This window comes from Macaca thibetana, chromosome 6 (genome assembly GCF_024542745.1).
Source record: "Macaca thibetana thibetana isolate TM-01 chromosome 6, ASM2454274v1, whole genome shotgun sequence".
In the NCBI taxonomy this organism is placed as follows: domain Eukaryota; kingdom Metazoa; phylum Chordata; class Mammalia; order Primates; family Cercopithecidae; genus Macaca; species Macaca thibetana.
The window spans coordinates 90963495-90991487 of NC_065583.1; the positions used below are offsets into that span (position 1 = coordinate 90963495).

General features: G+C 36.3%; 2 protein-coding genes across 11 annotated transcripts in view; one reads left to right on the top strand and one right to left on the bottom strand.

Moving 5' to 3' along the window:
* Positions 1-6264: 6264 nt before the first annotated feature.
* Positions 6265-17595, top strand: LYSMD3 (LysM domain containing 3). Of its 2 annotated transcripts, none has more exons than XM_050795494.1 (3): positions 6265-6537; positions 10986-11251; positions 16844-17595. In XM_050795494.1, the coding sequence occupies exons 2-3, from the start codon at positions 10997-10999 to the stop codon at positions 17507-17509; spliced, it is 921 nt and encodes a 306-aa protein (XP_050651451.1). In that variant the 5' UTR covers positions 6265-6537; positions 10986-10996; the 3' UTR covers positions 17510-17595. The 2 variants fall into 2 exon arrangements, with proteins under 2 accessions (XP_050651451.1, XP_050651452.1); XM_050795495.1 differs by having other exon boundaries at positions 16903-17169.
* POLR3G (RNA polymerase III subunit G) overlaps positions 17595-27993 on the bottom strand; it is a 45581-nt gene continuing 35182 nt past the window's right edge. For all 9 annotated transcript variants that reach the window (XM_050795501.1, XM_050795502.1, XM_050795499.1 and 6 more), the window contains one exon: positions 17595-24245. In XM_050795501.1, coding sequence (XP_050651458.1) covers positions 24159-24245 — 87 coding nt within the window. In that variant the 3' untranslated portion in view covers positions 17595-24158. The remainder of the gene's footprint in view (positions 24246-27993) is intronic.

A 27993-nucleotide genomic window follows, 5' to 3' on the forward strand; every position in this document is an offset into this window, starting at 1 on the left:
CTAAGTTTTTTTTTGTTGCATTTTTTGTTGTTGTTGTTAGTAGAGATGGGGTTTCATTGTGTTAGCCAAGATGGTCTCGATTTCCTGACCTCGTGATGCGCCCGCCTCGGCCTCCCAAAGTGCTGGGATTACAAGCGTTAGCCACTGCACCCGACCTGCAGTTGCCTCCTAACTCATCTCCCTGCTGCTGCCCTAACCTTCCTATAAAATCCTTTTGAAAGGTAAATGATAATCTCCTCTGCTCAGAAGCCTCCAGTTGTTTGTTGTCTTGCTCAGAGTGAAAGCCCAAGTCCCTACAATGGCTAGCAAAGTCCTATTCCATTTGACTCCCTATGGGCTCATCTCCTATGGCTGTACAAGAATAACTTGAACGCAAGTGATAACTCAGTGAACGCAGCAAATAACTTCTTAGAATTATTGTGAAAATACTTGAGGACCCTACGAAGGAGTCTTGAGGATTGGCAGGGGTCCTGAGATCATACTTTGACAACAGCTTGTATAGTTATCAAAATGTCAGTTTTGCACAGACTGCCTTAACTTTACACATGTTGGAAGTGGTGGTTACCATTCTTATCATAATCTCCTTGTTGTTTTCCAGTCCTTTAGCAATGCATTTGAGTGCTCTTATTACACACATACAACCAGCAACAGCAGTCTCTACTTGTAGTTTTTATGAAACTAGAATTTTAATGAGTAATGGCAGATATTGAGAAAAAAATGAACAAGGCTCATGAGAGGTAACCCAGAGTAGGGGGAAAAAATTTACTATAAATCCTTTGTCTATTTTCACCATACTCATTTTGAAACTCTATTCTGTTCAGTTGCTAAAACCAAATACAGTCAAAGGGCTAACATCTCTATTTTACTAGAATAGATTATGTAATGCTTTTATGTCTTTGCCTTACAAGCAATCCTAATATTTGTATACAGAAAAGTGATTCTTTTAAAATATGCCTTCTATTGCATCAGCATTAAATACAAAGCCTATAAACATTATCCTGTCCAAAGCCAGGAATAACACACAAGAAATTTTCCTTAGAAGATTGGTGTAGTAATATTTATCTTTCAATGAAATGATTGAGACAATAGAATTTGAGATCTTTATAAAACAAGTGTTCATTTATATTGTTATGCGATATATAACCAAATCTGTAGTATGAGCTTAAGGACAGGGTAATAAAAGAAAAGTTAATCAAGTTTCAACTAATATAAATTGATTATTCTACAAAATAACAGATTAGATTTTAAACTGAAAAATACTCCAAACAAAAATAAGTACTTTTCAAAACAACAAATCAAAGAAATGAGCTTTTGTATGTTTCTTACTAACAGATTGCTCATTGATCAGTGTGTATCATTGCCAAACACATTGTTCTGGATGGAAAGGAAGGAAGCCTCCACGACCCTTGCTATATACCCCACCGAGTAAGTCCAAGTGTAAAATCTTCTTTGAAATCAGCAGGCATTCTTTGCTTCAAATAATTCTGAAGGGATTTAGAAGCCAGATAGGATTAAGGCTTGGAAGAAGGGGAAAAAATTCAGCTCAATCTTAACTGTAAATAAAAGAAAACATGGTGAGAGGGCGGAATGGAAACTTTACTTAGATCCAACAATTGCTACAGTGGTAAATCTGGCTTATTTAGAATTAATGGGGAAAAGAGGCCCCAGTATAGAGTCATTAATCAAAGTATGCAAGAAGGAACTAGTGAAAAATATCTTTAAAACTAAAATTGAGCATCCTCATAGAGTCGGGGGCTTTGAAAAAAAATTCTTAAATCAAGTATTTTTAATCCACATCAATGTGATATTTGATGTTTTTCTCTAATTTGAGACATCTTCCCTCTTGCCTGAATTACTACAATTTCCTCCTAACTGATCTCCCTGCTGCTGCCCTCACTTTCCTATGGGATCCTTTTAAAAGGTAGATGATGACCTCCTCTGCTTAGAACCCTCCAGTGGTTTCCCGTCTTGCTCAGGGCGAAAGCTCAAGTCCTTGCAATGGCCAATAGAGTCCTATCCCATTTGGCTCCCTCTGACCTCTTCTCCTAAGGCTCCCTCCTTCGGCAATCTGCTCCAGCCATGCTGGTATCTTTGTTGTTCCTCCAATACTCCAGGCACAGCTCCTTTCTCAGGGAGAGAGAATTTTCATAGGGTGGAGACTCTCCCCCAACCCAAAACACTGCAGCTCCTACCCTATTGAGTGTTCCTCCATTCACTTACCACCATCTAACACAATTTCATTTATTTATCTTTCATCACAAGAATATACGCTCCACGTGGGCAAAGATTTGGGTTTGTTCATTGCATGTCCCTAGTGCTTTATTAAAGCAGGATTTGAAACACAGTTGCTGCTTAATTAACATTTGTTGAATGAATAGATGTAATTTCTGTCTATATTTTGTCAGATAAGCAACTACCTTCATTTTAGGTATGCATATACACCTCACTATTATTATTTTTTGAGCATGGAAGTTTTGCTTTTGAAATTCTTTTTTGGTTTTGTCAGTGTTGACTAAGCTGAGGATGGTCACAGAAGTGGTCTCTATCTGGAAAGGCCTAGACTAGAAAGAGAAGATGCTGTTGCCTCTTCCATTCTTTTTATTCTTCCCCACTCGCTAGCTTTCCTGTCTCTGTGAATGCAGTGCTGAAGGCCTAAGAAATCAAACTGGATGTCTACTCTCTGTACTCCATTTTGACTTGCTCTCCACTTCTGGGTTATCACTATCTACCATTACCCAATTCCATAGACTGGGTCATGCCTCAGGTTTTCCTTTGGTTTAGTGAACTTAATTACGTTCTGTCTTATCATCTTAAATCTCTGAAGAAGTAGGCACAGAAACAAGCAGGATGAAGGTTCCGGGGGAATTCACCTGCACTGATCTATGTGACAGTAGTGATTATAAAGACCATGGGAAACAAAGCATTTCAAATTACAGTCAACTTAAATATAAATATGTAATGTTCCTTTCTATGTGTACCAATCACCTAGCTAAAGAGTGTAAGGATAGTATTTGTGAGGCTAGTTTTCATCGTGTCTGCATGGATGAAGATGTGAAGATGATTGTTTTCAAGTCATGTTTAGGATCCATGAATTAATTACTAGCATTTATAAACAGCTTTGGATTCCTGAAGCATACGTGACTCTTCTTTTATCCACATTATGGCAAAGCCATGATTACAATAATCACTATGTTTAAAAATCACAGGATTAAAGGCAGCTAGAGAGGTCACGTAGTACATATGCTAGCAGAACATATCCAAATCATCCAGTCTGGTTTTTTCCAAGACTTCGAGAGAAAAGACACAATAATTTTCTCTCTACATAGGTTATTTGAAGATCAGAGATGTAGGAGGTTTTTGTTTGTTTGTTTGTTTTTTAAAAGTTTCACTCCATAATCCAATTTTAACTTCATTTCAGATTACTTACAGTATTTCCTTATTGTCCAACAGTTCTTTCTAGTTCTGCTTCTGAAAAGTAGAAACTGGACAGAAAAGGCTGCTAAGAGGATAGAAATAGGAATAATAGGAAGGAGGAGAGAGTAAAAGAGCAGGGTTGAAAGAAATCAGAAAGAGGAAAATCAAGAAGACATGTAAAAAGAATTCAATGTTTTGTTACCCTTTCATTTTTTGATTTATGAGAGAATTGATCTGGTTCTTTTCTCCAGACATTTGCCACTTGAATACAAAGTACAAACAGACTCAGGAATGACTAAGAGATGGATGGTTAATTATAGGTTAGCTCCAGATAAACAAGTCCAGTTACTTAAAAATAAAATGCGTTAATTCTTAATATAATAATAAAAGCATGTAGTAATAAAAATTCAATCTATATAGAAAGTTCTAAGAGGAAAAGGCAAAATCTCCTGCCTACTCCCCTGCCATGTCTAGTCCTTTTCAGCCACTGTTAAAATTCCTTGAGTAACTTTCCAAATGGAAAAATTAAATGCATCTCTCTGCATGTGTGTGTGTGTGAATGTGTATGTGTGTGTGTCGGCAGGGTACGGGGGGTAGGATGGGAGATGCTTATTTAAAATTTTATTCCATAGAAATAACATCATACCTCCTGTCCTATCTTTTCTTCTGAAAATAGACTAAAAACATTTTAAAGTTCTATATGCTTTAGTCATTCAAGCTCCACAAGTAAGTGGAATTTGTCTTTTTAAGCACTGTTTTTCTTCAACAAAAACTTCTTAGGTAAATGAATGAATAAATCAGCAAATGCCAGATTAACTTCACTCTTTTGAACCCAAGTATAACATTATATTGTTTTAATGTACCAGAAGTATCAGTCAACTACTGATAAACATTTAGAATGTTTTTAGATTTTTGCTATTGCTGTGCAAACATTCCTGAACATATCTGTTAAATCTTACACGTGTATCTGTAAGTAAATCTAAGGTAATTACTTAGCAATGTAATAGTTCAGTCAATTGCATTTCTAATTTTGATACATACTGCCTAACAGGATGCATCAATTTACACTCTCACTTCAGTACAACTTCTATTCTGGGGCAACTTACAAAAACTAAACGTTAGTCACTAAAACATATTCCTAGAAATTACATATTATTTCATCTATAGCCTTTTAACAGAAACTGTGTCAGATGAGATCTTGAAGCACTAAAAATCCTTTTGGCTCTGCTGAGCACTGGGGACATCCTTTTTCTTAAAGACAAAATGCTTGTTCCTACTGGCCAGCTTTCTGGAACTTCGCCAAAATTCACGCTCACCGCTTCTTTTGTATATTCTAATAATAAAATATAACCCTATTCTTGCATTTTTATAAAAAGCTTAATATTTGCATCCTTGTTAAATACAAATAACGATTCAAGCAGATATCTTTGAGAAAGTTGTTTATATGAAGGATACAGGTATTGGTCCTATAGAGGTGCTTGAAATCTTATCACTTTGACTCACATTAATTCCGCTGTCTATTGACATTAAAATAAGAAAAATAACCTATAGACAGAAAGAAGGTTGTATTCCCATTAACATTCATGAGGGCTAAGCAGCCGAAGTCCTACATATCAAGTAGGGAATATATCCTTTGTCTGCTGATGAGAGAATGTCTCAGTGATAAATGGTTACAGACAGGGATGTCATGAGGGCAACAACACACAGAACAACTCAGACAATCTTTTTTCAAAAGTCGTCTTCTCCTGCAGTTCTTTTTGTGGCGCTGGGGAGCACAGTTCCTATCCCTGCAAATAAAAGAAAACTATTGCAATGCAAAACTCCTAACCTTGCAGAGGCACTTACCAGAAAACCAAAAACATACCCTTTGAAAAACAATTTAAAACCAAGCTTCAAAGGCTTTCTAATGTATAAATATTCAGACATTCTGAAAAGCACTGCTGTGCACCCTGCACCCCAGCTATTTGTGCCTAAAATGGGTATTGTCGTTAACAGTTAGTATGGTCGTCAAAGTGCAACATCTCTAATGTCAACACTGAGAGACATCAGATTCATTAAAATGCTTTACATTCATTAGGTTGGTGCAAAAGTAATTGCGGGTTTTGCTATTCAAATACATAAATTCAAACACATTATCATACTCATTTAATACATTTGTGATAAAAATCATGTATGAAGTCATGAGTTTGTTATTTAACAAGGTAACATCTCATAGAGTCCAATGGTGACTACCAATGACTCAGTTAATTTTCAAACCAAAATAAGTTACATTACAATTTGTTGACTCCCTTGACTCCTCCAGCCAGGGAAAACATTTCCTGGGGCCTGACTCTAGGTGGCTCACTTTCCTCACCTAAAAACACAAAAGTTGAAACAACCCCCCTCCAACCCTCGTCCTTGGTCCCCCAAGGGTTTCTCTCCAGTATTTTGCTTCTTCGGCAACAGTCTGGAGTCTTCAGCATGAAAAGGGTAACAAGCATGGTGCAATTTTCTGAAACTGTGATGTCAACAGTGCTTTTGAGGTGTCCTTCCCCACCCTAAAGAAAATTCGAGATGCACAGCAAGAAAAAAATGCAAGACAGCTCCCGGACACATCCTGAGCCACGGCTCGTCCTCAGTGTGCCTCCGACAGTCTCTGCCAGCTCCGTGTGGTCGCTGGACAAAGACGCAGCCAGTAGGTCGCTGGGGGTCGCGGGTTCGGTCTGCTGACTTGACCACCAGATCTTTTCCGCTGGGAGTGAGGTGACGGGGAAGAAGGAGAGGAGTTAAGTAAGGGCAGGGCTGGGGATTGGACCCGGTGATTGGACCTGCCCCCGGGCCCCTGCGGAGTCCCTGCGCCTGCGTGCTGGGCGTGGACCTGTGGTTGGACTCCCCCGTTCTGGGCTTGCCCTCCGCCTCCTCCCCCGCCCCTTCCCACCTCCGCCCACTTGACGCGATGACGCACCTCAGGTTTGCGGACGTGGCGGCGGCGTACGGCCCGGAAGGCGGAGACGTTGGCGGCAGAGGCGGAGGCGGACTGGGTCAGCCCAAGGCGGAGGCTGGACCATGAACTTGCCCGGGACAGCGGGGGCGACGGACCTTTTGGTCATCTCGTCGCAGTGTGTCCCCTGCTAACGAGGACAGGTAAAGGTGGTGGCAGGAGGTGAGGGTGGCCCGGTCCAGGAGGGCGGGGTTGGGCCCCACCTGCGTCCTCACTGGAGGGGCTGAGCCCTCGGCCACAGGTGTGGTGGGTGCTGTAGGGCGGGGCTCGGCCGGCAGGGAGGACACCCCCGAGAAAGGGAAGAACTTCCAGACCAGCCCTGCCAGGCCCTCTTGTCACACTGTCGGGGAAACTGAGGCTCAGAAGGACACCTACCGGCTTTATTACTGGGGCAGCTCATTTCCCACCCAAATACAGCATTTCTCCCACAACTTTATGTTGGCGTGAAGTATTCGCTGACGGCATCTTGTCACATCGCTTAAGTGTCATGCCGTGACCGAAGAATCTGAGACGTAATCCTCGCTGACGATAGCAGGGAAAGAAAAACTTGAGGCGTGCGATACAGAGGGGAGGAAGTTAAGTTTTAAAAAATAAAATTGGCCCTGGCAGCGGATAAGGCGCCTTTGATTCTGTCCCTTTGCAACTTTAACTTGTGCCCTGTGACCCTCTTATTGCTTCTTGCTTAAAGAAGGTCAAGGCGAAACACCCAGAAGCAGCCGTTCTACCGTACGAAGGTGTTTGGGAAACCATTTTCAGTTACAGACTGAGCTGATGAATGCTTTAACACTGTTTTGTGGCCCCTCGTAATCTACGTAGCGCGCTGGCTTGTTCCAGGTTTCTGAAGAGGGAATTCGTGCCTTTTTCCTGCACTAAGAGAATTAAGAGAAGTGAATAGAATTGAGCCGGATGAGTTAAATATTATGTACTTTCTAATCTCTGAGTAGTAGACTGGAGTGATTGCCTGGGTCTGTCTATTCACTTCGGTTGGAGACACAGCCAGTTCTTGATCATTCAGAATACCCAGTTTTGTAACTAGGTATAGCCAGCTGCCTGCATTTCATTATAAAGGGGAGTGGAGAGATAGTGAGACAGGTGAAGTTCTGACCTTTAAATTATTATTTAGAAATATATCATGGAGAGAGGTTGATAGAAACAAATAGCTAAAATGGCTTTGGGGCATTGCTTAGTGATTTTCAGTTAGCTGTACTACTAAACCAATTTTTAAGTTCTAAGAACAAATTATTAGGGAGAAAGTGTCTAACGGGACAGCATAAGTAGTTCGGTATAGCCACGTGTAAATTGCTGTATATTAAGTCTTAACTTTTTTGATCATGGATGCCTTTTGAGAATATGAAGCAATAAAAATTCTCCCCAGAAAAATATACATATGTATAAAATTTGCCTGGAATCTACAGGGTTCATAGACTTTCCCTAGATTAAAGACACAAGATTAAAAAAAGACTTGGTTAAATGAGTGGAAATAAAACTGTTATCCTTGGAGGAAAAGATGTGGTCATGACTTCAAAACTACTTTGGAGATACAAAATGTGATAGTTTTCTTTAGTTTGATAGCTGTCAAGTTAGGAATCCTAGTTCTTGGTGGTAATGTAGCACTTAAGAGAACAGTTGAAATAATCTACTTAACATATAGCTATTAGTTCTCTGTGTTATCTTAATAGGAAATCTTGAGCTTTTAAAGCATTACAATATTGCCCTTTGAGCAGGGTCAGAAACTGGCTTTCAAGAGTTGGATTCAACTATATTAAATGGTTTTAAAGCGTTTTATGATAAGTATACGCCTACATAGAAAGTACAGGTTGGGTAGTCCTTACCTGGAATGCTTGAGACCGGAAGTGTTTCCGATTTCTTGGGATTTTGGAATGTTTGCATATACATAATAAGATATATTGGGGATGGGACCCGTCTGAACATGAAATTTGTGTTTCATGTTCAACTTATACACATAGCCGGAAGGTAATTTTATATAATTCGTATACAAAAGTTTTTGTACCTGGAACCATCAGCAGGCAAAAGTGTCACTATCTCAGCCACCCTTATGGAAAATTTGTGGTTTGGCATTACCATCATTCCTAACTCTGAATTTATGTGCTACTAGTAAGCAATCATTTTCTTACAGTTACTCACACATAAGCGCTTAACAGGAAAAATAAAATAAAAAAAAAAGACATACCATTAATACAGTGAAAAAATGATGTGTTCAGGGTACTTAAGCACATCACCAGAATACCTATACAGGTTTAGCATTCCTAATCTGAAATCTGAAATATAAGACGTGGAATTTTCCATTTGTGGCGTCATGTCAGCACTCACAATATTTCAAATTTCAGAGTATTTAAAATTTAGATTTTTGGGTTAGGGATCCTCAGCCTTTGTAATTTATTGTCATCCATTTTATGTACTCAGATTTTTGGAGCTGGTCTTTTCTGTTTTTTGTTTGTTTGTTTTTTCCTGTTTCACTTGGTGCTCATCCATAGTATTAAAAAATAGTGAGTCTTTGAGATATTATTTTGCTTTGGCTTCCATGACATAACACTTCCATGGTTTCTCCCTCTTCTGGACACTCCTTGTCCATATTTTCAGGCTGATTTCCTTTCACCAAGATACTGAATGTTGGACTTCTTTAAGGCTCAGTCTTGGGCCCTCTTTTCTTTTTCTATACTCTCTAGGTAATATCATATGTACTCACAGATTCATTTTCACCTATGTGCAGATTGGTCATGAAATTTTATTTCTAACCTAGACCTTTCCTCTGAATTTGACTGTATAGCCCATTTGTCTATTTGCCATTCCTTTTTACTATCTTAGAGGAATTCATAGTCATAGCCATGCACCTACTGCCCCAGCTCCTCTTCCATATCTGAGAGAATGGCACCACAATTTGTTATGTAAATCAGAAATCTTGGTGTGATACTTAACTTACTCCCTCTCTTCATGTCTGAACCACCTTAAGTGCAAAGTATTTTATCTCCAAAGTGCTTCTTACTACTTCTCTCCATCTTTCCCAACAAGAACAGAAAGCAATCTTCCCTTTCTTATGTGAATAATTAACACGAAGCCAAAACTGAATGTGGGATTAGTTTTTTAGGTTCTTGTGTTCCTAATGAGAGTAGATCAACTTGATGATGGTGAGTTGAGAGTGAGTATGCAAGTAAACAAAAAGTATTCATTGATGCATGTTTTTAACTTAGGTCAGCTCCCAGTCAGTCCTACAATGCTTTTTCTAAAGTATAAATGAACACAGTGACCTAAGATCTGTTCACAGCCTTTATGGACCATCAATTGAAGTTGATGAGGACTCTTAAGTTGGCTAAAAGGCTTCCAGGGAAGCAGAATCATAACCTGTATAGTTGGCATATCTGCACTAAATATAAATACCGAAGTCCAGGAGGAAGTAATACAAAAGATACTCCAAATCTGAATGAATTTAAAATGCAGAACAAGCCGGAAAGTTTTGAATTCATAAAAGTGTATGTGTATGTAAAACGTGCTTTGATTCCATCAGAGCTATAAGTTGTATAGTCACAAGTTTTTAATACATAACACAATTATTTCTCTGATTTTCTTCACATACTCAGAATAAGGGGAATTTAAGATTTTATATTTATAAATTATATTTAATGTAATATTTTATAGTGTTTAATTTTATAAGTTCTATTTTTACCAAAAAAATTATAGCAATTTGCCTTTGTTAGTATGTAATTACTCCATGTATTTAGTGATATATGATCTAATGGAGGAGGAGATTACCTCTTCTTCCCATACCTTTGCCTCCACTGCCAAATATGTTTGTTGTACTTTAACAGTTGTAAAGCCTGAACCTAGACCAGGCGTGGTGACTCACACCTGTAATCCTAGCACTTTGGGAAGCTGAGGTCGGCGGATCACCTGAGGTCAAGAGTTCGAGACCAGCCTGGCCAACATGGTGAAACCCTGCCTCTACTAAAAATACAAAAATGGGCTGGGCATGATGGTGGGCACCTGTAATCCCAGCTACTCGGGAGACTGAAACAGGAGAATCACTTAAACCTGGGAGGCAAAGGTTGCAGTGAGCTGAGATGGCACTATTGTACTCCAGCCTGGATGACAGAGTGAGACTCCATCTCAAAAACAAAAAACAAAAAAAGGCCGGGCGCGGTGGCTCAAGTCTGTAATCCCAGCACTTTGGGAGGCCGAGACGGGTGGATCACGAGGTCAGGAGATCGAGACCATCGTGGCTAACACGGGAAACCCCGTCTCTACTAAAAAAATACAAAAATTAGCCGGGAGCGGTGGCGGGCGCCTGTAGTCCCAGCTACTCGGGAGGCTGAGGCAGGAGAATGGCTTGAACCCGGGAGGCGGAGCTTGCAGTGAGCTGAGATCCGGCCACTGCACTCCAGCCTGGGGTACAGAGCGAGACTCCGTCTCAAAAAAAAAAAAAAAAAAAAAAAAAAAAAAAACTTAAACCTAATGTTTAAATAACTAATACTATTAAAACAAAAACAAAAGATTGTCTCCTGAATGTACGATACATGCAGTCAGTCAGTTGGATCAGCTACATTCCAAAATTTTCTCTGCTTTTTTTTTCCTCTAGATTTTAACATTATGGCAGGAAGGCATCAGAATCGTAGTTTTCCTCTTCCAGGAGTTCAGTCAAGTGGTCAAGTACATGCATTTGGAAATTGTTCAGACAATGATATGTTGGAAGAGGATGCTGAAATGTATGAGCTTCGATCCAGAGGAAAAGAGAAGGTCCGAAGAAGTACATCAAGAGATAGACTTGATGACATTATAGTATTAACAAAAGATATACAAGAAGGAGATACACTAAATGCAATAGCCCTTCAGTACTGTTGTACGGTAAGTTTTAATATCACATAATGCAATCCATAAGAAATTGTTTACCCACACTGAAATAAATTCCATGTCCTTTTTTACCTTGTTTATTCCTTTCTCCATTTTTTGCTCTTATTATTTTTTGCATAGAAATCTGTATCACATGGGCTGGGCGTGGTGGCTCACGCCTGTAATCCCAGCACTTTGGGAGGCTGATGCAAGTGGATCACGAGGTCAGGAGATCGAGACCATCCTGGCTAACACAGTGAAACCCCGTCTCTACTAAAAATACAAAAAAATTAGGCGGGCGTGGTGGCAGGCGCCTGTAGTCCCAGCTATTTGGGAGGCTAAGGCAGGAGAATGGCATGAACCCAGGAGGTGGAGCTTGCAGTGAGCCAAGATCCCACCACTGCACTCCACTCCAGCCTGGGCAACAGAGCAAGACTCCGTCTCAAAAAAAAAAAAAAAAAAAAAGAGAAAAATCTGTGTGTGTGTCACATTTGTAAATGTTTACTTTTTAAAATTTTAACAAATACTTGAATTTCTGTGTATTTCCAAATCCACAGATTTCAGTATTGAAATCAACACTTAACTATGTTATCTTCTTATTCAAGTGGTAAAAAAAATGTGGAAATGTATAAGGAAAAGTTTTTCCCTGTCCCAATTTCTTGAGAGAACCAGTGTTAACACTTTGGCATGCTCCTGTACCTTTTTTTGTGCTCATAAGTATATATTCATGTTTTGGGGAGTTAGTAATCTTTGTATTTTTAAACGTGGATTGTATCGCATTTTACTCTGCAACTTGCATTTTTCATTTTTTAGTGTATCATGGACACCTTCATGACCATCCCTCAAAGCCTTATAGATCTAACTTATTATTTTAAATGGTTGTATAATGTCTGTAGTATCAATGTTCCAGTATTTTTAAGCCATTGCCCTATTAATTAATACTCAGGATTTTCTTGGTGTTTTACCTTATGTGGCAAATATCATCACAACTGTATCTTTAAATGGCAGTGCCTTTATTTCTGTGGGATAGATCCCAAAAGTGGGATTGCCAGATAAGAGGAATGGTGTATTTTTAATTTTAATAGATACTGTACTCTATTTGGACCCTTTTTCTGTGTTGTTATGTCCATCTTGAGGCCTTAGCAGGATATTTTTATATACACATTGATATGGAAACTGGTTAGAATATTTTGTTTCAAACTTTTTGTTCTTATACTCCCAACAGAATTTTGAAATATATGTACTGTGTACCTCCTTGCACATTTTTAAGTGAACTTAAATTCTTCCTCATGACTTAAAATAGTTACAAAGTGTATAATTTTCAGAATGTTGTATTAACATTTAAAAATAAGACTATTAGAGTGCTCTTTAAATGCATCCACAGAATTCGAAGTACTTCCAGGATTTGCTACCTGAAATTTGTATTTTTTTAAAAAGTGGAAAGTGTGTATATGAGAGCTCTTTTATTAATAGCATGAGATTTTATATCATCCCTTTTTCTCATTAATATTTTCATCTTCCCCCCAAATTTTTCATGATGTAAAGTATTTTTATACTTGAAAAACCTCTTATTGACTACCTGTAATACTTCTCTCCAATAGGAACACACATCTATAAGTTTATATTATATAAATGTATTTATATATATTTATATTCTAAAAAAATTATGGTCATGAGGTTGTATTTTTTTCTACATTTGCAACTATTGCAATAATTCACATTTCTTATTACAATTCACAATTCATCAAAACATTACAAATTTTGATTTTAAAATTTATTAAAATATTTTATTAAAATGAATTTTTTTGATGTAAAAGAGCTGGGTAGTTTTTTCCTCCTACCTTGCTCATGTATGGCAACATCAATTATTGCCATTATTACATCACAATATATCTAAGTTTATTTCTAAATGTAAATAAATATGTGAGTAAATGTTTTGTAGAGAAATAAGACCATTGATAAATAAATTACAGAATATGTCATAGAAGGTAGATGGTGGAATAGACTTCAAAATGAGAGACAAGGCTAAAAACATCAAGGTACAGATCCAAGAGGAGAGTTTGTGGTTCAGAGGTTTTATAAGATATTAGCTTTCTTTTAATGAACCTAGAAAATTATCTTAGGAAAATTTAACATACCATCTGAATAATTAAAAATAGGTCATATTTCCAATGAGGTACAAAGATGTTTCAGGCATTCAACAGTGATGTGAAGATTTCAAGGAGGAAATATGGTAAACAACAAAGGGAATTTTTGTAGGTATTTCAGAAATGAGTGGCACAGACTATTTGGGATGAAATGCTTTGAGACACTGAGGAAAAGTTTGATCCATACAGTAAGGGAATACGTATTGTAAGATTTTAACAGGAGTGATACAGAATGGAAAAGTTTGATCCATATAGTAAGAGAATACAGTTATTGTAGGGTTTTAACAGGATTGATGCAGAACAACAGAGGGGCCTGCTGATGAATTGAAGGGGATCCAATAAAGAGATTACTAGAATAATAAAGATGATCAGGACTTAGACTAAAATATTTGTGATAAGGATAAAGAAGTGTTAAAAAATGTATTGGGGAAAATCACAGGATATATCAGCTGATTGCTTATGTGAAGTGAGAATGATGAAAAGTGCTTAACATTAATGGAGAGATGGCATTGGCTTCTGTATTAGTCTGTGCTCACATTGCTATAAAAAAATACCTGAGACTGGGTAGTTTATAAGAAAAGAGGTTTATTGGTTCTGCAGGTTTTACATAAAGGAGGCAGCATCTGCTTCTGGGGAGGCCTCAGAGAGCTTTTACTCATGGCAGAAGGCAAAGCCAGAGCAGGCATTTTCACATGGCTGGAGCAGGAGGAAGAGCGAGTGAGAGAGGAGGTTTCATACACTTTTAAACAACCAGATCTCACAAGAACTCAGGACATTATCAAGGGGGAAATCCACCTGCATGATCCAATCACCTTCCCCAGGCCCCATCTCCAACACTGGAGATTATAAGATGACATGAGATTTGGGTGGGGACACATACCCAAACCATATCAGCCACTATAGTGGGAAAGGTGATGAACAGAATTAGTTAAGATAAGCAGTGCATCTTTTTGATGGGAGCATGAGCAACAAAAAAATTAAAAAATTTATTATAAAAGGATTTATCATTTAAAAAATACAGTAAGTAGTTAGTGGTATATTCCACTTAGAAATAATCTTAAGAATTATTAAAAATCTGTCAGTTATACAACTGATGAGAAGAATAAAAAGTCCAAGGTTGGAATCTTGAATGCAACCAAGGAAGTTGGCATAGCATAGAAATCATTATAGGGATATTCAGAGAGATAACTTAGGTAGATACTAAACCTTGGAACTCTAATTCAAAAAGAGTATTAAGTAGATTAGTAGGAGTACACAATACCAAGCAAAAGAGCATTTAAAGAGAATGGGGTCAAACTTTGGGATTTGTCAGTGAATCTTCATTTGCTGTAAGACAAAACAGTGTGAAGGTAGTAAGATGATAAAACACCCTTTATCTTTACTGTTTCATCTTTTAGTTATTGTTCAACCCTTTCTAATCCCCCCACACATACACTGCAAGATAATTTTTCCAGCTTGACCTCTTTTAGTCTTCATTGTACTTGATCACGAATCTACAGTTGATTCTGTTCACTACTCCCTCATAAAGACCCTCTCTGCTTGACCACCTTGAATTTTCAGGTTTCTGGTTTTCCTACTGTTAACATTTAATAATAGCTAACTTTTATATGGCATACTATATATCACTGTTCTGAGTGTCCTGCAAAATTTAAATCATTAATGTTCACCTCAACCCTATAATGTAGGTAGTATTATTACTGCCTTATTGCAGGTGTGGAAACTTAATGGCAAGGAGGTTAAACAACTTGCCCCAGGCTGTACAGCTAGAAAGTGTCAAAGCCATGCTTCAAACCCAGTTATCCATGCTTTTAACCACTATTGTATATTCCCTTCCTGGCCATTCTTCATCTCCTTTGTGGATTTCTGTTACTCAGCATACCCATCAAATGTTGGAGTTCCTTAGGGATCTTGTTTTTTTCTCCCAGGCTTTTTCTAGTGAATCTGTCTACTCTTTGACCTCTTTCACTTCAATTACTTTTTTTTTTTTTTTTTTTTTTGAGATGTAGTCTTGCTCTGTTGCCCAGGCTGGAGTGCAGTGGCATAATCTCTGCTCACTGCAACCACAACCTCCCGGGTTCCAGTAATTCTCCTGCCTCAGCCTCCCGAGTAGCTAGGACTACAGGCACGTACCACCATGCCTGGCTAATTTTTATATTTTTAGTAGTGATGGGGTTTCATCATGTTGGCCAGGCTGGTCTCGAACTCCTGACCTCAAGTGATCTACCTGCCTCGGCCTCTCAAAGTGCTGGGATTACAGGCATGAGCCACCATGCCTGGCCGACTTCAATTACATTTTTGCTGATAGTCCACAAATCTGTGTCTCCAGCTGAGATCATTCTTGAGTTTCAGACATATATCTACAACTCTGTCCTGAACATCTTCCACTTGTGTATCTCAAGCAGCTCCAAGTCAGCATGTCTAAAATCTGCATTCATCCTCTTCTTACCCTCCACAGTGTTCCATTTCTTAATGAATGCCATCATCCCTCAAGTTGACCAAACCAGAAATCTAAGCTTCATACTAGACCCACTTTATCTCTCTGACATCAATCAGGTGTTACATGATTAGGTTTTAGATTAAAGCATTGATGGAAATGAATGGGACTAATAGATGGTGGGAGAACCTGGCATACCAATTGGTAATCTGCCAGACACTCCCCTCTTCCCCCAACACAGTGGAATAGGATGTACAGACAGGTTATCTCAGAGTGGATGGGATAATACAAACAGGTTGAGGAATAGATAACATATAGAGAAAAAGCTTATGTGATTAGTCTTGAAGGTAGTTGAATAATGCATTTACACTGAGAAGTTTGTGGGGGGGGGGGAGTGGAAATGGCTTCAGAAGTAAGGGGGATAAATTACCAGTTTTTTAAATTCTAAGGTATATATGCTTTTCCACACATTTTAGCATCTTTTTTTGGAATGGTGGCGTCTTCAATTTTTGGTGAAGCTTTTTTTTCCCCCTAGATATACATAAAATAATGCTGCATCTTAAGAGTTATGGCATCTTAGTTTTGATAAAATATGGTAGTTTTAGTTGGGTAGCATTTGTCTATATTCCAGTTTCCAAATGGGAATAAAGAAGATAACTACCCATAATCCTTCCTTCACAAATTGTTTACAAGTAGAAGGACTGTGGTATTTATGCATGATGCACAAAGGGAAGCAGCAAAGGATTCTAGGATTTACTTAAATAGCATTAATTAGTGTTACAAATATATGTGGGTGATAGTAGAAAGTAGTGATTTCCTAAGATTGGTAGATCTAAAGTGGTGTAGAATTCTCATCTACAACTAAAATTAAAATTTCTCTGGGTGCAACTTAATACTACTAATAATTAAGTTCAACTTTTTTTTTCCTCCAAAAGTAACTAGGATGAATGACTATTGCTACCTTTATTTTGATTTAGAATTCAGTTGTATGTTGCTTTTTTTTTTTTTTTTTTTTTTTTTTTACAGGTAGCAGATATCAAGAGAGTTAACAATCTCATCAGTGATCAAGACTTTTTTGCCCTTAGGTCTATCAAAATTCCAGTAAAAAAGTTCAGTTCCTTGACCGAAACGCTTTGTCCTCCAAAAGGAAGACAGACTTCACGTCATTCATCTGTTCAATACTCTTCCGAACAACAGGAAATTTTGCCAGCTAATGATTCTCTTGCTTACAGTGACTCAGCTGGTAGCTTTTTAAAAGAAGTAGACCGAGACATAGAACAAATAGTAAAGTGTACAGACAATAAGAGAGAGAACCTCAATGAGGTAGTATCGGCCTTAACAGCACAACAAATACGTTTTGAACCTGATAACAAAAACACTCAACGTAAAGATCCCTATTATGGAGCAGACTGGGGAATAGGGTGGTGGACAGCTGTTGTGATAATGTTGATAGTAGGTATAATAACACCAGTGTTTTATTTGTTGTATTATGAAATTTTAGCTAAGGTGGATGTTAGTCATCATTCAACAGTGGACTCTTCACATTTACATTCAAAAATCACACCCCCATCACAGCAGAGAGAAATGGAAAATGGAATTGTGCCAACTAAAGGAATACATTTCGGCCAACAAGATGATAATAAACTGTATAGTCAAGATTCTCAGTCACCTGCTGCTCAACACGAAACATAGCAATTAGTTCGTAATCAAACGTTAGTAGTCACATGTGCATCTGGAATGTGGTGAATCAGTTATATCCAATAATCACTTCAAAGGCACAAAAGGATTTCACACTTTGAACATTTTTTGAGCAACTAGTTGATGTTGAGAGCAGTTGATCCATAAATCTGGTGTGTCAATGTTTCAAGCAGAAATTAATTTAAACGTGTGTTTAGGAAGTTCTTAACTTGGAAGATGTATCATTTTTCTTAAGATGTATGTTTAAATTTTTTTTTTATGGTAATTTTTAAAAAGTTTATTAATGTTAAATTTATGATGCAGAATGATAGCATCAGTTATCTGCAGCTGAAAAAAATTTACTACTATGAACCCCCAAAATATTCAGTTGCAAGAAATTTTGATTCTAAAATTATTCATGGTAGCATACGTAACACACCACTTCAAAACCTTTAAAAATTACATTTAGTACATGTACTATGAAAGCATACATACAAAGAGAAAGGGGAAAGTGATTTATAATTCCTACAACAGAGGCCAAGAAATAGATTAAAATATTTTCAAGACCCCAAAATAATGTATTATGGTTGGGAAGTCAGTAGAACACTGGAATAGGTGAAGACCTGACAGTAATTTTTGTCTTAAGAATGCTTTCTTTAGGACAGACCCTTTAACCTCACCTCTGTGCATCTGTTTTTAAAATGATTATATTTGTCTCTGATATTTGAAAGCACTTTTGTAGTTTTGATGATGAAAAATGTTAAACATGTACATATTACCATTATTTAAGAAATAATTCCTTACATACTGTGATAAATCATTGCTGTTACATACAGTAACATGCCTTAATTATATTTAATGCCTTACTGCTTTATATAAGTACATCCAAGTTTCAGAATTAAAATTAAGCATTATTTCAGATGGTCCAGTCAGATGCGTTACATAGGCTATATAAATTTGTCTCCATTTTCACCATCAAGCACAAATAATTGGGTCAAAACTGTCTGAGGTCTGTTGAAGAAAACGGTTCATTAGGCAAAAATGAGTAGAGGTCTTTTATATTAACTGTAACAGACAAATTAGTAATCCCTTAACCTCTGTTTTCAAAGAGAAAATACCCAATTTAGACTTTTTTCCTGAACTATACATATAGCATCAAATTGGGAAACAAAGGCCAAAGGTGTATAGATTGCTTGAAAGGGCGTGATAGTGCCTCTTTTTAAGATCTGTTGAGTCGGCTATAGTCTGGCTAAGGAAGAAGCGTTTGCATACTGATTCCATCATTTAATCTTTGAAAGTATGTGTTCTAAAAATGTAACCAGAATGATTCTTCAATAGAAATGAGATTTGGTGGAGTCTGGATTGCCTGTTTTGTATATAATATATACTTAAGATATATAATACCACCTCATTTTCTGGGCATTATTTCCTAATTGTTGATGTTTCAGGCTTTTGATAAGTCATTTTATATATTTCAAATTTCAGTTGGAATAAGTATTTATGGCAAGTGGAGTTTTATGTACTTTCAGAAGACCATCAGGAAAAGACAGGACAAAGAAGTCAAACATTAAAGCCTTTGCAAATATTAGAGGACCTTAGACAATTACCAACAAGTATTTAATAGGGAAGTTACAAATTGGTTCTCTTAGCAAATTAAACATTAAAAAAATAGTTTTAATGTGCCTTGGGCATCTTGAAAGGAAGAGTGTGATATAATTTATGCTCAGTGTTAACTGGTCAGTTTACATTGTATTTATTAAGCCTGCTGAAAAATGAGGTTTTAAGGAAGAAAATGCAGATTATTTTAGGGTAAACAGGCCAGGTGTCCTTTGAAGAACTTTGTTTACATCAAATTGATGAAATTACAGTCAGTGATCCTTACCTTTTTGCTAGTTGTACTTTGAAATTGTTATGGGTTCGATTTCCAAAATATGTTATTTATTTTTAAAGGAATAAGGTGTGCTGTGTATTTGTTGATTAAAAACCATTTGTCTTGCAGAGTATCCTTTTTTGAAGGAAATATACATCCTTATAACACATCAGGTAGTTTTCTTTTTTCTATATTTAAATTATATATTTTTGAATTAATTGAATATAATTTGAGTTACATATAATTCTGTATAAAGGTTACCTATTGAATTACAGTTCTTATCCGTTTAGAAAAGAATTTTCTAAGCATTTAAAACATTTGGAATAATTTTAGTTTCTAAAAAGTACTAATGTAAGTTAAGTTTGTATCAAATGCAAATTACCTTGTATAACTAATTAACAAGCACAGTTATTGTTTAACATTGTGATTTTAATTGTGTTGACACCCTTATTTGAATCTGCTGCTTTACATGTGGCCTGTGTGTGTGTCTGCATGTGTGCACGCATGCACTTGTATGCAATGTAAAAGTAACAGCAGAATTACTGCATTTGGTTCACTTAAAATTTTGGAGTTAGCAAGTAAAGAAAAAGCTGATAGTTTTATGAAGTCTGGGTTAAAATAAAATTGCTATCCCACTCCTAGGAAGTTATGGGGTTCCTGTTTTCAAAAGGTATGTTAAAAGTGGTTATAGACTCTGCTGGCCACATTAAAAATTAGAAGACTCATGTTAAATTATCTTCTCCAAAGGACTTTTTATTTACAGCTTTTCTTTTGCTGGACTCTACCTGCTTGGCTCAGTGTCCTGAAGTTTTTTTTAAATGAACCACTACTTAGTAATTAGTTCTTTTTTATTTAAAGTATTTACTTCTAAAATTACCTAGTTGGAAATATGAAGGATACGCTTAGTTTTAGAAATATCATGAAGAAAGGATCTAGTCAGTGTTACAGGATAAAAGTGGAGTCTTTTAAAGTCTGTATTTAAATGGTGCACTGATGGGATTCATTTTTTATTTGAATTACAAAAATGTTGCTCAGGTAATCAGTATTTTCTTCCATGTATGTGCATATTGCACTGTTAGATCATAGAAATATCTGAATGCTTTAATTTTTATGTATGTAAAATCTATAAATCTTTTGTATAATGTATTTTATACAAATGTAACTAGAACATTATGTTAGCATGTACATCTGTAAAATGTTTTTAAAATTTTTTGCCCCTTATTTTTCATATTTTGAAAGATCTGTAACATGTAATAAAGTTTCTATTATTCAATCTAAAATGGAAGCCAGTGAATTTAATTGAATAAAGCAAAGCTTTTCTCCTCTACTCTTAAACTAATACAGAGATGTTATGTAAGATACAGCAAATTGCCAGAGGTTTACCAATTCAGATTTCCTATTTGCTACAGTGAGGCAGAATACCCTGGATTATCTCTAAGACATAGATAAAACATTTTAGATGAATGTTCTTTGGGGGATTTTCCTCAGGGTAAGATCTGGTAAGGCATGGTCCAGGAATTGCTATGAAGTTGTAGATGAGTCATTATCTACAGATTATAACCTGCTCTATTTATATGTAGTTTTAATTTATTATAAAACAACCTCAAGAATACTGTTTAAAAGATTCTTAGCAGAAAAATTGAGAAAGGTCTTTGGAGCTTTTATTTAATGGAGGAATGTGTATAAACCCTGTTTTTTTCTTTTTCCCATTTTCAAATGCATCTTGATCTTAAAATTGTATTTTTTAAATAAAATGGAAATTTTTACTACAGGGGTTTTATTTTTTAATTTTTTTTTTCTTTTTTTTTCTGAGACAGACTCTTGCTTGGTCGCCCAGGCTGAAGTGCAGTGGCATGATGGTTCACTGCAGCCTCGAGCTCCTGGGGCCAATTGATCCTCCCATGTGAGCCTCCCAAGTAGCTGGGACTACAGGCACATGCCACCACACAGGCTTGAGATTTTAACCATGTAAAAGCAAAGCCATGGACATTGTACATTTGAAGGTAGTGAAGTGAAAAGTTTAACAAGAATCTTCTGAATGTCTTAACATTCTCTGGTATCCAGTATAAGTCAGCCCAAGCACGAATGATCACACTAAATTATATTGTCTGCCAAATCTCTTAAGTTTGTTGTCATAACTGTGTGTGTGTGTGTGTTGCCATCTTGGCTCACTGAAGCCTCAACCTCCTGGGCTCAAGCAGTCCTCCCACCTCAGCTTCCTCTTGGCCCACTGAAGCCTTGACCTCCTGAGCTCAAACAGTCCTCCCACCTCAGCCTCCCGAGTAGCTGGGACTTATAGGCACAGACCAGCATGCCCATCTCACAACTTTTTTGAATAATCATTACCCAGAGTTTTGTTGTTTGTGGTGATTGTTTATTCAAGAATATTTGGAACAAGCATTCCTGCTTAATAGATAGTTACTAGGTAAGATCTGTATTAACAAATTAGTTTTCTCTACCAAATAAACATTTAAATAAGTTCAAAACAAAATATCTTACTATAAAACGAACGCAATTTTGTAAGAATTTAATGTGTAAATAAATACAGAAAAATAAGCATTACAGCAACCAAACAGTTTTGCTCATGATAGCAATTTTAAAGACACTTCAACAAATACTTTTATGTAACAGGCTAATTCTGCAAAATAACATTCACTTTCCTATGGAATAATTTCACAGTCTCAGATTTTAAGCCAGAAAAATGAGATTCATGCTGGTAAAGCAACCTGCAAATCCTGCTTGTTCTCACAACTACTATACTTTAACATTGTAAAAAGATCTTTCAAAGGGGGAAAGAAGGCTCTTAAAGGGTATGGCTGGTACCTCCCAGAGTAAATCCTTGCCCCAAGGGGCTGCCCTACTATCTGCAAGATTAAAACGGTCATGACAAATTCAAAGCTAAAAAAAGAAATAACCTTTATCTTCAGTGTATTTGCCTGGTTCAAGTGGTTATCTGCAGATTTATAATAAGTAAACAGAACAATATTGATAAGATTTCCGAGAACTAAATGGTATTTGGCTCTGGTACTAAGGAGTTGAAAGAATAAAACACCTATGTTAATTACCAACCGCAAATGACAACTTTTTGTGAGGTTTCTATTCTACAGCTTACTTTATTCATATATTCCATTTAGAATCTTAAAAATTTTTTGACAACTTCCTTTAAACAAGAAGTAATTCACAAATGGTTAACACAGCTCTAAACTAATAAGATAGGTCCTCACACCCATCTTGAATTATTTAAGAAAGTATTGCCATTGAAAGTGATCTTTTTCCTGAGAAATTCATGTTGCAAAATGGCGCAAGACAATACACATTTTCTCCAATTTTCTGCATGAATACAAGATAGGAAAATAAGATTATATTTTGTGAGGAAAACATGTTTCTTAAAATTGTGTTTTCAGTTACTCTCCAAACTACAAATTTTTAGAGGGTGAGGGCCAAATGTAAATTAAGAACAGATCTTTAAGGCAAGAGAATGAATACATATGGTAAATTTTGGTTGGTGTTTAAACAATTTTTATAGGAAATTGTTTACGAGTAGAGAAACTAAGGCACAGAAACAACCAAGCTCAGGTTCAAGGTTGAGTTTAATAGTACAGGTAGAAACAGAATCTAGGGATCTGATTCTCACATTAGAGGATAATAATATCTTCCCAAAAGGGAAAAATAAAATTATTTCTTTTGGTAGATAACATTGATAAATCATTTTTGAAATATATAATATGAATTTCCTTGAAAATCTTTGGCATTTGTGAGAGTCTTTGTAGGCTCAGGTTTTTAGGTATTTTTCCCAAAATATAAAGTTAAGAGAGCTAGCTTTGAAGTTAAACAACAAAAAAATTAATTTCAAAATGACCTGAGTTCACTTTGCATTTTTATATAAATCAATTGTACAGCTTGAGTACTCTGAAACATAAAAGGCCACCACACTTCATAGAGTTCACACACATGCATTCTACATGATATTTATATGACCAGAACTTACTTCACATTTACATAAGATATAAAATTAAATAAAATGTCTTAGTCAAATTTTTCATAAGCCCAACTATTTGAAGATGTCAGTTATTACAGTGGGATGATTAATTCATATATCATATAGTATTAAGTTAGTCCCAAATTCAAGTATTTATAATATTCACCCCATGTGAGAGTTTCTTTGTACTGGCTAAGATGTGAGTTGTGACATTTATATTGCTCAGTTTGGTATTTTTCCCTGTGTGTATGTTTTCCATCACAAAATCTCTATCTCACAATTCTGTACTTGTAAGAGCTCAGGTAGGTTTATGTAGTCATAATGCAGTAGTCTAGAACACACCACGTAAAGGTAAAAAATAAAATTATTTTCAAGTTTCTTTGTTTTTAAAGTGCTCCATGTGCTGTATTATATCAACTTTCAGGTTATAGAAATCCATTATGACTAGCAGTAGTTTTACAAAAGATCGGCAGTTAAGCAAGAATGATTTCTTCAAGTACATATACATAGATTATAATAGAGCAAAAATTCTTTAGGCACATTCATATTCAAATAATAATAAAAAAAATCCATGAGAGTACGTGAGAGAGATGGCAGAGGTGTTTAAAAGGAATGTCAGAATGTCAGGGACTAATTTGTAAGGTAACTAGTATGTAAACTCAAAGTGGTTTTGAATATTTTGGTAACAAATATTTGTCCAAAACAAAACAAAACAAAAATAAATGTTTGTTCCTCATCAGAGACAAAATACAAATCAAGTCTGTCCAAATGTTCAGAAGCTGCGTCATAAAAATATTTTTTGAAAAATTTCATGCCTAATAGGTTGCTTCATCCATGTTGTCATCACTGTCTGCGCCAAAATCATCTCCATCTTCAAAGTATGAATTAATGTAGTCATTTTCCTAAGTGAAATGATACATTCCTTTGTCAATATTAAAATGAATGAGTAGTAAGAAAATATTCCAGGCTTAAAAGTCTCTGCTTTTTTATCAGCTTCAAAAACACAACAGTTTTCGCTTGTGTTTACCTGTGCTACTTTCTTCCTTAAGACCACCACCTCCCACTCTTGTCAGGCACCAACTAGCTAAGAGAACATGAACGGTTGCCCATACCATCTCGATAGGATAATATAGCTACTAACACATTACAGCTTACTGGGATGATACATAGTTTAGTTAGCTAAACCTCTAAACACTTACCCAAAAAATGCACAGACACTCAAGAAAAAAAGCCAGTTTACATTAACATCCATTAGACTACCCCAGTACTGAGATTTTTAGTCACAAAGCATAACTGAGCATAAGCCAGAGACACTTTTACTTCCTAAAAAAAAAAAAAAAAAAAAAAAAAAAAAAAGCCTCATGATACCAAACCAAATCCTAAAGATGCCTATATTATACACTATTTAGGGCTTCTTAGTTTCTTTTTCTTGTGGCTGAATAAGACTATCGTCCATGCAAATAACTCAGAAAATATCTGTGCTTTCTATCAAAAATTCAAAATCTTACTTTCTTATTTATTTATTTTTCTGGGCCTCCAGTATCTTGCAATCAAAAATCCACTTTGGATATAAATTAAACCTACGAGTTATTAATCAGTTGCAATGTATGGATTGTATTTGGATTCTGTTTGAAACAAACCAACCTTTTGAGACAACCAAGAAAATTCAATACTGGCCTGGTATTTGATGAAATTAAGAATTACATTTCATTGTATGTATGTTATAATGATACAGTGATGTTGCTAAAGAGCCCTTATTTTTGAATCCATACTGAAATATTTGTAGATTAAATGATACAATGCCTAGGATTTTCTTTGCAATCCAAGGCACATGGGGCACAGGGAATGGGATGGGTGGACAGGGAGGGATTGGGTAGATCAATGAGTGGTTGAAAGGTTAGCTATGAATTGACCATTGTTAAAGCTGAGTGATAAGACCATGGGTGTTTCTTTTACTAGTCAGTACATTTTTGCACATGATTGAGATCTGCTATAAAAAGAGATTAATCTCCACATCTCTACTATCTATAGTAAGAAATACAGACTATTCTCAAATTTTATTAATTTTTTAAATAAATTTTATTTCTCCTATCAATTTTATTGACTTTTTTCCAAAGATTTTTTTTTTTTTTTTTTTAACTATCTGGATAGTGGGATTTTTAATATAAATGTATTTACATAATGCAAGAAAAGTAACATGTATTATTCACTGTATATGCATTATTTAGATAGTTATCTCATTACTTTTTCTTCCCTAGATACTGTAAGTTTCTGCATCCAGCTAAGACCATTCCCATCTCTGGAAAGTTGGCCTGGCTTTTCTGGTGCCCAAAAAATTTGGCAATATTTAGACATCTGGGTGAAGCTTGGGGCCTGTATACCAGGGGAGGGTGGCATGGTTGAGAGTTCAAATGAGGTCTCATCGTAAAGGAGACCTTTGGTAAAAACACTTGTGTAGAAATAAAAGTAAGCCGATTTGTACATAAAGTGGAGATGAATAAGGAAATGATACTCTAGTATTCTAAATCAAGCATATGTCACTTGTGTTTTAGACATGAGTACCTCCTCCAAGTTCTGTTTAAGTGGTTCAAATTTGGTAATTGTGTAATGTTAGTAATCTTGATACAGGTACAAAGTAGTGAAACCTATAATTTCAGTAGTGAAACTGATGGCTTAAATGGTTCTAGGCTCCCATTTGAGCCCTTGTGTTTTTCTTCAATTACAACATTCAAAAGATTGAAGAAGACAAGTTTTTATTTCCTTGATTTTACTAATAGGTGTTACCAGATAATTTGCCGCATTTTATTCTTCAAATGAAAATGCGCCATCAAATCCTCAATACATTGGATAAATTACCACAAATTTTAATTAATAATTGCTAAAAAGAGCAGAGAGGAATAATTTTAAATGTAGAAAGGTGTTAATGAAGATCTCCTTTCCAACCCTCACTCAGCCATACATGCAGAACACACATCTATTAAAATGGGGAGTTTTTTGGTTGTTTTGTTTTTGTTTTTTTTTTGTTTGTTTTAAATGAAATGTTATAATAAACCCACTGGTGTTGTTTAATATTCTGCTAAGGCTAAATGAAGAATTCTAAAACTACTAGAATCCCAATGTTTGTTGTTTTTGTTAGAGGAGATCTTAATTTCAACACAGATATAGTTCCAACTCAACTCAGTGCAAGCAGACATTGTCAACAGAGCATTGCAAATGCCAGTCTTGTCTAGAATATTGACCACACAAACTAGAACCTATAGCACCACCACTCTACTACCCCCATGGCAGTGTGACAACCAAATGTATCTCCAGACACTACTAAATATCCCTTCAAGAGTATTGAAAATCACTGGTTTACAGCAATAAGCTTTCAAATATGACCCAAACTTGGCTCTTCCATTCAAAGCAACTGAGCTTTCTAAAATATAAACATCATTATACCATTCCACTGTTTAAAACCCCTGAATGCTCCCCACAGTGCTCAGGATAAAGTCAAATTTCTCAGCTTGACATTCAAAGTCCTTAATGACCTGCTCATCTCTCCAGCTTCATCTCTTAACATAAGCCCACTTACACCCTCTAGTTCAGCCATACCGATTTATCTTATCAGTTAAATTAAGATGCTACACTCTCATCACCTGCAAGCCTCTCTCCATGTTCTTTTTTCTCCCTGTAAGTGTCCACTCCATTCCATGTTTCTATCTTGATGTGATTAGCTCTTCAGATCACCTAAATTGTCTTCCTTAAAATATCATCTTTGATATGCCTAAAATAGACTTTGGTGTGCCCATAGCATCTCTTATGTGCCGCTATAGCATCCTGTACTAACATATCATAGCGTTATTCACTGTGTATTAACTGTTACCTTTCTTGTCTCTCTAGTGATTTCCCTGAGAGAAGAACTGTATCTTATCTTCATATTCCCATTGCCTAGTACAATTCCAAGCATATACTTAGTGTACACTTACTATAGGTTGAATGAAAAAGAACTGAGGAGTTACACGTCTATACAGGGTAACTATGGGGAGGGAAGCAATCAATCAGAGAGATTATGGCAAGAAAAAGAAGCCCAAGGGAAGAACCCTGAAGAACACTGACATTTAAAGACTAGAAATAACTCAAAAGACTACAAAAATGTATCAGAAATAGGAGAAAAATGAGAAGCATCATGTAACAAACATGAAGGGAAGCTACCATGTTTGTCTATGACTTGGCAATTAGCACAATCCCTGACATACAGAAGATGCATATAATTGCTGAAAATTGTTGAATTTAAAGGAAATTATAAACATATGTATTTATATATATAAGTATATATATATGTTGCCCAGGCTGGAGTGCAGTGGCATAATCTCGGCTCACTGCAACCTCTGCCTCCTGGGTTCAAGTGAGTCTCCTGCCTCAGCCTCCCAAGTAGCTGAGATTACAGGCACCTGCCACCATGCCTGGCTAATTTTTGTATTTCTAGTAGAGACTGGGTTTCACCATGTTGGCCAGGCTGGTCTCGAACTCCTGACCTCGTGATCTGCCTGCCTTGGCCTCCCAAAGTGCTGGGATTACAGAGTAAGCCACTGTGCTTGGCCAGGAAATAGTATTTTAATAATAGAGCTATCAGAAGTGTTAAATACTACAGAAAACTTAAGTGACATA

Bases quoted from the DNA above. Each gene is read 5' to 3' on its own strand.
- LYSMD3 (XM_050795494.1), top strand. From the start codon at position 10,997: ATGGCAGGAAGGCATCAGAATCGTAGTTTTCCTCTTCCAGGAGTTCAG. The intron at 11,252-16,843 runs GTAAGTTTTAAT...TTTTTTTTACAG, and splicing joins CCCTTCAGTACTGTTGTACG to GTAGCAGATATCAAGAGAGT.